At 30.4% G+C, this 12,903-nt stretch overlaps 2 protein-coding genes across 2 annotated transcripts; both read left to right on the forward strand.

Moving 5' to 3' along the window:
* The first annotated feature begins 3,536 nt into the window (after positions 1 to 3,536).
* Positions 3,537 to 4,542, forward strand: LOC123219801 (U5 small nuclear ribonucleoprotein 40 kDa protein-like). Its single transcript, XM_044641789.1, is given in 2 exon segments — positions 3,537 to 3,778; positions 3,780 to 4,542. Coding segments are annotated over 2 exon segments (963 nt in total). The 5' UTR covers positions 3,537 to 3,578.
* A 5,633-nt stretch (positions 4,543 to 10,175) lies between these two features.
* On the forward strand, positions 10,176 to 10,760 carry LOC123219657. The gene is made up of 2 exons (XM_044641656.1): positions 10,176 to 10,305; positions 10,381 to 10,760. The coding sequence occupies exons 1-2, from the start codon at positions 10,176 to 10,178 to the stop codon at positions 10,758 to 10,760; spliced, it is 510 nt and encodes a 169-aa protein (XP_044497591.1).
* Positions 10,761 to 12,903: the final 2,143 nt, after the last annotated feature.

Genomic DNA, 12,903 nt, shown 5'->3' on the forward strand with positions numbered 1-12,903 from the left:
TGTCCCAAATTTATTAACCAGAGGTTACCTCTTAGAAGAAACCAAAAATAATGGTTTACAATAGCAGAACCTCGAGAATAATGGTAATTTGCCAAAGCTACATTACTGTAACAGTAATGAGGATTGGAAAATTGTTCCTCTGATTGGGAAATTCTAAAAGACGATGGCTGAACAGCACAGAAAAGATCTTCAAGCATTACAAGTTTTCTCTAAGACATTAGCCCACATCTCACCAAAATATTTGTGACATATTTGCTGTTGTGAACTGTCTTTTTTAATTCGGAAATTGGTCAAATTTAGAGCTAAAGGTGTGTTTGGTTTAATTATTTTAAAGGTATTATTTTGCTCAAATATCTTTAAATAAAATTATTTAAAAATATTCTTAATTTTACTAAAATATTAATTGAAATTAAAGTTATTTTCGTTTTAAAAGCATAATAAGTAAAAATATAATGAATAATATTATGTGTATCTATTTTAGATACATAAATATATACACAATTATATATGTCATCACATAATTGAGTATTATTTTATCTTTAATTTAAATTCATCCAATCACATGATGACACATATAAGTATATACATATTTATGTATCCAAAATAAGTGCATATAGTTTTATTGAAATATAATTATAAACAAAATAAAAATTATCTTAACAATTTTTAATACCTAAATAAATATGATAATCAAATTATTCTTTATATTATTTATTACATCATTATTATAATTAAAAAATTATTAAAATCTTTTATTATCTAATAAATCAAACAAAATATTAGACTTAACGATGTGTAAGTCGTGCGTCCTGTCTACTGACATGGCCCAACCTTTGCATGCTTTGCAAATTTGTGGTATTGTGAATGAAGTTGTCATATTGAAGCCTCATGAGAAGGCCAATGGATTAACAAGATACAATCTCTGAAAAACAAAAAATTTGTATTTTGATGAATGGGCCCATCAAAAAGCTCATATCGATATAATCATCTGTTGATATGAACTATTTTGAGCGTAGATTATAAACACAAGATTCCTGTTAAATTCAAAATTATGTGGTTTTAGAGTGAATTAAAAGATGTGACTTAGACTCGATTATAAAAATAAGTTAACATAAATCCAATTCAAATTTAACTTGTTTTTTAAAGTTATCTCGAACTATACTCATACTCATATTGATTCTAATTTGAGTATCGATCCAAACTTAAATTGGCTTGGCATGTCAAACCCTATTAAATTTATTTCGAAGCTTTTTCTTACGTAGAAAAAAATCATATAACTTTTTTATTATATTAATGCATTAAACTTTTTCTCTATTTTTCATATACATACATATATATTTGTATTTTTTACTGCCTTCAATAAATAATTACACATTTTAATAGAATTCTTCAAATAATTCAAGACGAGGGTCTTTTATATAAACTCGGCAATGTCGTATCGGCACGGTCGATCTCATTCACAAAGAACCCTATAGGGTTTACCAAGACCAAGTTTTTCTTCTCTTCCATTACTTCTTTGCGCTTTAAGAATTGATTGAATTGCATTAAGTTCAGTAAAATGAAACTCAAAGAACGAACAAAAAAGAGAGTGAAAATTTTCTAGGCTAACTTTGACTTGCGAGATTTAGAGATTCTTGTAGCTTATTTTTGTAAATCTTCCAATAAGAATGTTTCGGTTATGTTTTCTTAGACCTTTTTAGGTGCGCATTTGATTGGTGAAGAAATTATCGTAGAAGTTAGGGCTTTTATTTCTACTTTGTGAGCAAAGGTGGTTTTTTTTCATGTTACAATACTAGTGGAAATTGATACATGTTTTATGGTGTATTAAAAATTTATACGATACGGTGAACACATAATATGATATGTGTTGGTTCGTTTCAATAATTTTATCTATATTGATGCACATTTTTTGAGAAATGAGGGGGCAATAAAGGTGTAATGAGAAATTTTAAAATTTTAGAGGTGTTTTTGATATTTTCCAAGATAATGATGGGACAATTAAAAATTTTATTATTTTAATATTATTTTTTAGAAGGTATATATATGATATTTGATACACAATACAGAAATTTAGTTAGGTTTTTAATATACGACATAGTAATCGATTCAACTATCATGGTCTTTTTATTTAAAAGAAAGTAGGGCAGTTAATTGAGAGTTGTGGATTAGTACAAGAGTTTCTAGTAGCTTAGTTTTTATATTTTCTGATTGAAAGGCTTGATTTTGGTTTCCACTAATGTGTTTTAGTTACTCATTTGGTTGGGAGAGGAATTATATGAGAAATTAGAGTTTTTTCCCTTTGTTATGCCTAACATAAAAGGTGGATTCATTTGATGTTAGTGGCACTCAGGGTCTATCTATATTCACTTGCTTTCTATCTTTAGACCTGGACTGGGACCATTTTTCTCCCTTATGTGTCCCTTCTTTCTTCTATTGTAGACTTTGAGAGGCCTATCAGAATCTGATTAGTTTTCTTTATCATGTTATAGGATATTGGGTCATCAAAGCAGTTGGTTTTGATTGTATACTAGTTAACAATGACTGGGGCTATCAAATATAGATTTTGGTTTGAGTTTAATGTACCATTTGTTCGCTTTCTGTATCTTTTTTACACATATTTATAAAAAAATTTTTAGCTTGTTTTAAGTAAAGATTATATGATGTCCATTTTGTATTTCATGACTGCATATGTTCCAATTCAGCTTTTGATTTTCTATATTGATTTCTTCTGATACTGAAGCTGAATTTTATTAAGTATTTTATGGCAGACTTGATCATGATTGTTATATTTGTTTGTATGTGCATGTTTCACCACCGAATAAAAGACACAAAAATGAAATAAGAAAATGATACATACATGAAACAAGTTTTGTGAATATTCACAGCCAGATTTATGGAGAGCTGGAATGCTTAAGGGATGAAGTTGGGATTTCAGCACCTTTACCTAGAGTTATTTGTGTAGTTTTAATTTTTAAAATTGTAGTTGACATATGTTTTGGCTGGATTCAAACCGAGCCAGTTTTGCTCGAATTCGTGTTCGGCTCAATTTGAGCTAGAGTTTTTGTTTGGTAGCTCAAGAATCCTCTTCTGGTTATACTATTCATCCTGTTGGAGACCTCCGACAACATTTCTAACCAATTCAAACAACCTTAAGCTCAAACTCAAGCTGTCCATCTAGGATTTGAGGCAAACTCAAGTTAGTCGATGTTCGGCCCTGTCTTCGCTTAAATTCAGCCGTACATACGTTGATGATATGGGTGACTGTAGTTGGTGGTTCCATAATGCTTGATTCCTGAATGCTTGTTGTGTTGTTTAAGTTCATATTTCCTTAATCATGGATTATGTTTTCACAGTATTAAACCAACTTTTTAAGTTCAAAGAGGAGAAAGAGCAGGCATTTTTCTGGACTCTTGGATTGTTTCGTGAATCTGCTTTGCAAAGCCTTTACTGAAAGATGTTTGGTCTGTGTAATCTCTTCTTTGTTCTCAAGTAATTTTATCTAATTCCTTTAATTGTTCTTCAGTATTATAGGTCATTGAAGTGGGCCTTTACTGTTGGTACATCAAGTGGAGGGAAAGATGGATGTTGTTACACTTCCAAGAGAGAATGAAAATGCTTTGTCTCCAGTTGGGCCGAGGCCAATGGAGTGGTCAACTGTTCCTTATAATCCTTCCCAAGCACCAGGGCCAAATGGGAAACAACGGACATCAAGTCTAGAATCACCAATTATGTTGTTGACAGGCCACCAGAGTGCTGTATACACGATGAAGTTCAATCCTGATTGCTTCTGGTTCCCATGACAGAGACATCTTCCTTTGGTATGTGCGTGGAGATTGCAAAAATTTTATGGTTCTTAAAGGGCACAAGAATGCAATTCTGGACCTTCACTGGACTATTGATGGATCTCAGATAATATCAGCCAGCCCTGACAAAACTCTCAGGGCATGGGATGTTGAAACTGGGAAACAAATTAAAAAGATGGCAGAACACAACTCTTTCGTGCATTCTTGTTGCCCCTCTCGGAGAGGACCTCCTCTTGTTGTTAGTGGATCTGATGATGGAACTGCTAAACTATGGGATATGCGTCAGAGGGGTGCCATCCAAACATTTCCAGATAAATACCAAATAACAGCTGTCAGTTTCTCCGATGCTTCCGATAGGATCTTCACTGGTGGCATCGACAATGATGTCAAGGTCTGGGACTTGCGGAAAGGTGAAGTAAGCATGACACTTCAGGGCCATCAAGATATGATAACAGGGATGAGTTTGAGTCCTGATGGCTCGTATCTCCTCACTAATGGCATGGACTGCAAGCTCTGCATATGGGATATGCGTCCATATGCACCACAAAACCGCTGTGTGAAGATCTTAGAAGGGCACCAACACAACTTCGAAAAGAATTTGCTGAAATGTGGTTGGTCTCCTGATGGAAGTAAGGTCACAGCCGGTAGTTCAGATCGGATGGTTTACGTATGGGATACAACTTCACGGCGCATCTTGTATAAGCTCCCTGGCCATACTGGATCTGTCAGTGAGTGTTAAAGAGATAATACCGATAATCTGAGTTTTCACGGATTCGTTTGAGTTTTCACGGATCCTACCGATAATCTGACTGATGAATTATTCAAATAAACAATAAAATAATAAAATATTTATTATTTAAGTATGAAATAACAACATGGGAAGGTATTTGATATTAAAAGGAGTTAATTTTATTTTATTTTTGTTAAAGAGAAATTTTTTAAATATATAAATTTTCACTATTCTCTACTGAAATAGTGATTTGGTTAGATTCATTGTTATTATAATAAGATCAAATCAATTGATTTACTTGAGAATCGATAGTTAGTTTCATCCATTTATATATAATTTTTAATCATTAAAAAATCGGTAAAAATCAATCAAAATCAATGAACTCAAAGAATTTTTTAAAACCAAAAGAGCTAGAATCTTTTCACTTTGTATTACATTGAGTAATATTTTAATAATGTCATCTATACAATATAAATAAAATTATGTGTATATATTTTGAGTATATAAATGTATACATAGTTAAATAATTTTGACTTAAAGATAAAGTAATATTAAATTATATAATGAAACATATTAATATATATACAATTATATATCCAAAATATATATACAAAATATTATTTATACAATACTGAGTTAACACATTAATACTCATTATTGTTTGTATAACTCATCGCTAATATATAAATTAATACTTATTGAAAATTAATATAATTTTTATTTATAGTATGAAGATTATTTTAATTTTTACCTTTTTATTCTAAGTTTTCATGATCTGTCCCTTACGTTTGACAGTGTGTCTGTCCGTACTTATGATTAAGAGAATTGATTAAAATTAGTCAAAGAAGTTATTCCCACCTAAGGTATAGTGAAATCTCAAAGTCCTACTCTCTAATTCTTAAAAACTTAAACACTAACCCATGATTTATAAAATTAATAATTTTTATTCAAAATTAAGTTAGGGTTAAAAGTAAAATTATCATTTAACAATAATATTTAAAGTTTATATTATTTTACCCTTTTAATTTGAAAAACTAACAATTTTCTGAAAATTAAGTTTTGAAAAGTGACATTTTCCCCCGACCTAGGGTTTTCAATTTCATCGAGGAATTTTTGGCCAATAATGGCCAATCTCTCTCCCTCTTAATGTCGTCTCCCTTCGGTGTTCAATATCAAATCGATGACGTCCGAATTTGATAAAATCCAAGTGAAATTCAGATGAATAGTCAAAATTCTTCGTTTGAATCTTCGTCGTCCAAACCAAGTTGGCTTCATCTGGACGACACAATGATGGTCTAGACAAGGAGATCGACCTTGTTTGGATTGTCATTGTAGATGGGTGTTTGGGAAAAAATGATATAAACTTTAAACATTATTATTAAATGATAATTTAACCCTTAACCGTAACGTAATTTTGAGAGAAAATTGTTAATTTTCCAAATCATAGGTAGGTATTTAGTTTTTTGAAAGTTGAAGAGTAAAAATTTGAGATTTCACTGTACCTTAGATGGGAATAAGTCTTTTGGCCATTAAAATTTAAACATAATGGTACAAAAGATAACATAAAAACAAGAGTTTATAGAATAATAATGAATATTGATTTGTGCACTAGCGATAATGAGTCATTATATAAACATTAATAATAAAATTAATTTATGTATTAATAATAATATTTTACTATATAATTGAATACTACTTTATTCATAATTTAAAATTATATAATCATCCAATAAGATGTTATTATTAGTATATAAATTAATATTTGTTGTTAATACATATAATTTTATTGAACCTAAAACAACAAAAAGGCTGTGGATAAGGACCGGATTAGGACAGATTGAGAACATCAGGCTAAAAAGAAATTAAAGGTAAAAAGCAAAAAAATAATTATGAAGTATTTATATATTAAAATTCTCTAGCTAGCAGGCACATGGCATACGATAGAGAATGCATTCAGGCAAAGCAAAACCTTTTAAGAGACCAGGAATCAGTCCAATCCGAGGGTTAAAAAAGATGTAGACTACGATTAGAGTTATTTCAAAAGCCAAAAAATTAGACTTTTCACTTAGATTGAAATTGAATCTTACCATATTTAGTGCAATTCTAACAAGATTGCACCATCTTAGATGTGATCTTTAATACTAACTTTTTGAATTTTAATGTGGGTGTGAAGATGTTTTTCTTAAACTTGCAAGGTAAGGAAGTGTCTTAATTGAGCAAGAAAATGTTGTTCAGTAGTCTTTAATAGGGAAAAGGACTATTTCCCACCTATTTTTTAGTCTTATCTCAAAAACATATCCACGCCTGATAAAAAACTCAAACACCCACCTATCTCTAAACTGTCGTTAAGTTCTACGTTAAATAAAGGAGTAAAACTGTCATTTTACTATTTACATTCCAGTTATATAATTTTATCGCATTTCTCCATCTGATTTTAAAAATTAACTTTTACCCTCATCCCTAAACTTTGAAAAGTGACTTTCACTCCCCCAAATCCTTATTTTTTTTCACTTTCCCTCCAGCCATCGGCGACGACATGGCTGGAGGGAAAGTGATGAGCATCGTCTAGATCTGGATGATACTTGTTGAGCTTCACCGGACGATGGAGCGTCGTCCATTCTCTGGACGATGAAACATCCTCCAGATCTGGACGATGGTGGTCCTTTTTGGACGACCATCATTGTCCAGAGGTCATCATCATCCAGAGGTGGTCGACCTCTGGACTAAAACTTCTTCGCCATCGTTCGAAAAAGTGGTATTTCAAGGGGAAAAAGTGAATTTTTTAAAACTAAATTCAGAGGACAAATGTTAGTTTTTCAAATTAAAGGGGGAGAAATGAGATAAAATTTTAATTATTTAATATTATTGATAAAATAACGAATTTGCCCCTTAATCTAATAGAAAATATGTAGGTGGGTGCAAACAGATTAAACTTTGGGTGGGTGTTTGAGTTTTTCATCAGACATGGGTATGCATTTGAGATAGGGCTAAAAAATGGGTGGGAAATAACCCTTTTCCCTCTTTAATACATTTTAATTGGCTAGGTACATATTCCTACTACCACCTTTCAAGTGTAGGAAGGTTATTTTTCCACTTGTTTATTAAAATTTTTAAAAGTTATTAGCTTTTTATACAAAATTATTGAAAAGATAAAAAAAAAAGTCTTCAAGTTAAATAATGTTTTATTTTAAAATTTTATTATATTTTTTAAACTCTTAATTTATATTTATTTTAATTAAAAATAATAAAAAGATTTACTACAACAAGTTTAGATAAAAATGTCAATTACATATGATACTATGTTTGGAAAGAATTGTAATTTTTAAAAATATTAGGGTGTTAATAATTCTTATCAATGGTTTTGGAAATTTGAAAAAAGTTAAAGATGTTTTTAAAATTTTAATATGTCTTTTGATATTTTAAAAAAATTTCAATGCAACATATTATGAGTATAAGTGTCATATCACACGTACTATTAAAACTTTGAAATATTTTAAAAAAGTGAATATTATAATTCTTTAAACAAGGTAGGAAAATTTTTATTTGCCTCAATAATTTAAACAAGTAACATTTACACCTCATAACAATGTTCACAATTTAGTTTGACAAGAGTATTATTGTAATTTTTTAAACTTGAAGATAAAATAACAATTAGTTACACTTCTCTTATATAATATTTGCATATATGACCTGACCATTAAAATTAATAAGTGAATTTGACAAATGAAATGAGTGAGAAAATAGTTTTTTTTTTTTAATTTAAAAGGTGAGAATTTACCGTTTCATCAAACCTTTAGTCAGAAATAGTTATTTAGCCACTTTAATTGCTCACTCTTTAATTTTTTATTTTACATCAATAAACAATATTATGTAAATATACTTTTGAATATATAATATGATATATGAATGATATGTTATTATGTAATTGAATATTACTTTATATTTAATTCAGAATCACTTAATTATATAAAAATTTATCATTTGTGTATTACATTATATATTTAAACATGTGTGCACATAATTTAATTAAAAGTAAAAGTTGTATAATAGAAACAAAATCCTTAGGATTTATAATTAAAAAAAAAAGTAATAATACTAATATTATGTTGATTTTTTAAAATTAATATTTTTACAAATTTGGACATTTTAGCAATTAAAGCCAACTTTGTAGCATTAATTATCCAAAATAAGAATGATACTCTTATATGCAATAAGTATACCGATCGAGTCTATTAAACCGAGTTTAGCATTTTCAAGCTTGGACTTGTAAAAAAATTTCAAATGTGAGCTTCAGACCCCATTTAGGCCTTAGATTTTTTGTCCAGGTTTGGTTCATTAAAAATTTTTTTAGTTTATTTTAGACTTATTTTGAGTTTGTCCCTATAACTTTTAAAATATGAAAAAACACCTCTTTAATCCCATACAAATTTGAAAACATGACAAATATACTCTTGGCCACAAATATTGGAGCATATCCAAGTGACATCCATAATCCAAATCCATTTCAATAGGTTCTTGAGCCTGCTGTTGATGTTGAGAATGTAAGTATTACTAACAGGGCAACACAAAGGGGCAACCGCTTACAAGTCATGGGTTTTTATAACTCCAATGCTGAATTGAGAGCACTATTTCGTACGTATGCCTTAGAGACAGGAATTTAATGGAAGGTTGATCACTCCGATAACATACGGTATGAGCTTAAGTGTGTACACCCACAATGTAAATGGCGGGCACGAGCGACGAGAGAGCAAGACGGAGACTATTGGGTCTTACGACGTATGGATGAGACCCACACTTGTCCGCGGGATCAAATATTGCCACATCACAGACAAGCTGGTGCCGAATTGTTAGGTAACATACTTAAGTTCATGTTCGTGGTTGATCGTATTTATCGACCAATGGAAATTATTTCAGACATGGCAGATAGGTACCGAATTGACATATCCTACACGCAAGCATGACGTGCCAAAACATATGCAATAAATGCATTACGGGGATCTCTTGAAGAGTCTTTCGATATATTCCGTGAGTACTGTCATAATTTGGAGCTAAAGAACCCAGAAACTATGACACGTATTGATGTCGATCCAGAAAATAGGTTCAAGTTTTTTTTCATGTGTATGAGGTGTTCTATACGAGGGTTCCAACAATTCTATTGCCCGGTGATATGCATTGATGCTTCATACTTAAAAGGAAAGTATCTTGGGTCTCTTTTTATTGCTGTTGTGAAGGACGATAATAATCAAATCTACCCACTCACATTCGGTATTGGGCACAAAGAGGGAATAGATACATGGACACCATTTTTGACATACCTTCGCATGTGCATTGGTGATTTGTCGGATTTGGCTATTATTTCTGATCGACACTATTCAATAATTACGTCGGTCGAGAACGTAATGTCTCACGCTCGTCATGGGTTCTGTAATTACCACATAAAGGGTAACATGCGTTCGCAATTCAAAAAAACTAAACATATTGAAGGTCTATTTTGGAAAGCTGCTAAGACACATCGTCTCATGGACTTTCAAGCTGCTATGAGTAGATTTGCTAGAGTAAATTCCGCTGCAACAACCTATTTGACTAACATTGGGTATGACAGATAGGCACGTGCCCATTTTAGAGGGTGACGGTATAATATTATGACGACCAATATTGTCGAGTTTTTCAATGCTTTGACACGGACTGCTCGCGCTTTGCCTATTACTATATTGGTAGAGTTTCTTCGAAGCACGTTGCAATATTGGTTTTTCAATAGACGAAACATGACTGGTGCGTATGACTAAAATTTATTCTGATGTTTTTGTTTTTTCATCGCATTTATCTCTTATAATTGTTTTTTTGCAGGTGAGAGATCTCACCCGTTAACACCATATGCTGAGGACAAGCTTGCTCAACATGTGTTCAAATCTGCCAACATGGTTGTTAAACCAATCAACATGCAACAATACGAAGTTCATGATTCACGACAACAAGTGTTCATCATGAATCTTCTATATCGAACGTGTGATTGTGGAAAATTTCAACATTCCCAGATTTCGTGTGCACACGTTGCAGCTATAGCAAAGTATAATAACCTATCGGACTGTGTAGGCTGGGTCAGTACGTACTACTCTATTGAATATTTACGTAGGGTGTACGAAGAAGATATTAATCCACTAGGGGATCAATCAACTTGGGCACCATCAAATATGTCTGTGATTTATCCTCCAGTGATGGAGCAATGAAGGTCCGGTCGCCCTTCCAATCAAGCAAGGCCTTGTTTTAGATCGTACAAATCTCAAGCTAATGATGGTTCGGAAGTTGGTCGTAGTAATTAAATTTCATGTCTAAATTATGAAAATGTTGAACTCCATGTTGATATAATATAATATATTTTATGGGTATTTGTGGGATTTCAAAAACCGGTAAAAATATAATATAATATAATATATTTTATATCCAAAAAAATTATTAATAATAATAAAAATATGGTTAACATCACCATTTAATTATAATTATACTATATTATAATTATAATTATAATATAATATAGTGTTATATTAATTATAATATAATATATAATATATTATAATGTATAATATAATTATAATTATATAATATTAATAATATATGGCGCCACGCCAACCCATGGCCCCGGGACCCCCTTTACATATATTTTATAAAATATAAAATTATATTATATATATAAAATAATATAATATAATATAATATATTATAATATATAATTATAAAATATATAATATTATATATAATATATAAGGATTTATCACCAGCCCTTTGATAATATTAATATATATTATTATATATAATATAATATATTATATAATGTTATATATAATATATAACATATTATAATATAAAATATTATATAATATTATAAATAATATTATAATATGTATAATATATTATAATATTATAATAATATTATAATTTATAATATTAAATAATATTATTATATTAATAAAATATATTATATATTATAATATTATAATATAATAATATATTATATTATAATATTATAGTATATAATATATTATATTAATATAATAATATTATTTAATATTATAATATTATATACATATACGCCAACCCTAATGTACATATATTAAAGGTTGGCGTTACCTAACAACTTTTATGTCAACCTTTTTTTTTTAGTTAAATGTCCAGTTTTTTTTTCACTTAAATCCTTAAATATCAATTTTTTTTCTTTTTCCAGTTAAATACTACTATATGGTTTCTCCGATCGTCATTTCCTCCAAGATATATACAGTGGATGTGGTTGAGTTTTTTTGTGGGTTGCTCTTTTCTTTTTTTAAATCCTTACTTTAAAAAATTCTTAATCTGAAGAATTTAGTATTTTCTTTTCTGCTTTTGTTTTTGAAGATGAGGAAGAAGATGGAGTGATTTCTTTATCACTTTGGAAAAAGATGAAGAAGAGAGAAAAAAGTTACAGAGAAGAAGAGAAAAAATTTGTGTATGAAAAATTAAAAAGAGATATTTTAGGGAAGATAAATACTATTATGATATATTTGTAAAAGCTTTAGGATAGATAACATTTTTATATACACAGATTAAAATAGTAATAGAAATTTCAATTTCCCGTATGCCAATTTAAGGGACACCAAATAGTTAGATCTTAAGGTAGTGGGGCCACTTCAATATTTGTACGATGAAAATGATGATATCACGGTGCTGTAAACACCTAACCAAGTACACTCACTTGGGCTCATCTTTACACCAGCCGCAAAGTCCAAAAATGGCTGCTTCATCGTCTCTGCTCTCCAATCACCTTTTGACCAACAGAATTCCATCGTCAGAGCCCCTGAAATTCGGGCAATTCGGTCCCCCAGGAGGAGTAATGAGGTTGAAGAAGGAGAATTATGGGAGGGTTGGTTACTGAAGCTTTGGATGCAGAGGTTCTAGCTCTGTTGTTTGCAAGGCGGTGTCTGTGTAGCCGAAGACAGAGATTGAAGGGCTCAACATTGCTGAGGATGTTACTCAGGTGAGTAAAGTTTTGATTTTTTTTTTTTTGGAATCGGGAAGTGGGTGTGGTTGTTCTTGTTGAAAAGTTTCGAGTTTTTTTTTTTTTGGATATGATTGTTGGAGTTCGAATAACTTTGATTATTAATTTCAGAGTTCTTAGGAAAATTGTGAATTGGGGTGTTTTGTTATTTTTGAAAAGTTTGGAGTTTTGGTGACTGGTGGGCATTTTAATGTTGATGAGATTGTTTGGTTACGTGTTTCAAGGTGGGAACTGGAATTTGATTTATAGAGTTAGTGAGAAAATTATAGATTGGGCTGTTTTGTTTTGTAAAATATATGATTTAGGATAAAATCTTTGAGGATGTTTCTTTGATGACAAAGTTG

The sequence above is a fragment of the Mangifera indica genome, chromosome 6 (assembly GCF_011075055.1).
Source record: "Mangifera indica cultivar Alphonso chromosome 6, CATAS_Mindica_2.1, whole genome shotgun sequence".
In the NCBI taxonomy this organism is placed as follows: domain Eukaryota; kingdom Viridiplantae; phylum Streptophyta; class Magnoliopsida; order Sapindales; family Anacardiaceae; genus Mangifera; species Mangifera indica.

Excerpts from the sequence above, each read along its gene's own strand:
- LOC123219657 (XM_044641656.1), top strand. The coding sequence starts at position 10,176 with ATGACGACCAATATTGTCGAGTTTTTCAATGCTTTGACACGGACTGCT. Across the intron at positions 10,306-10,380 it reads CAATAGACGAAACATGACTG|GTGAGAGATCTCACCCGTTA; the intron begins GTGCGTATGACT and ends GTTTTTTTGCAG.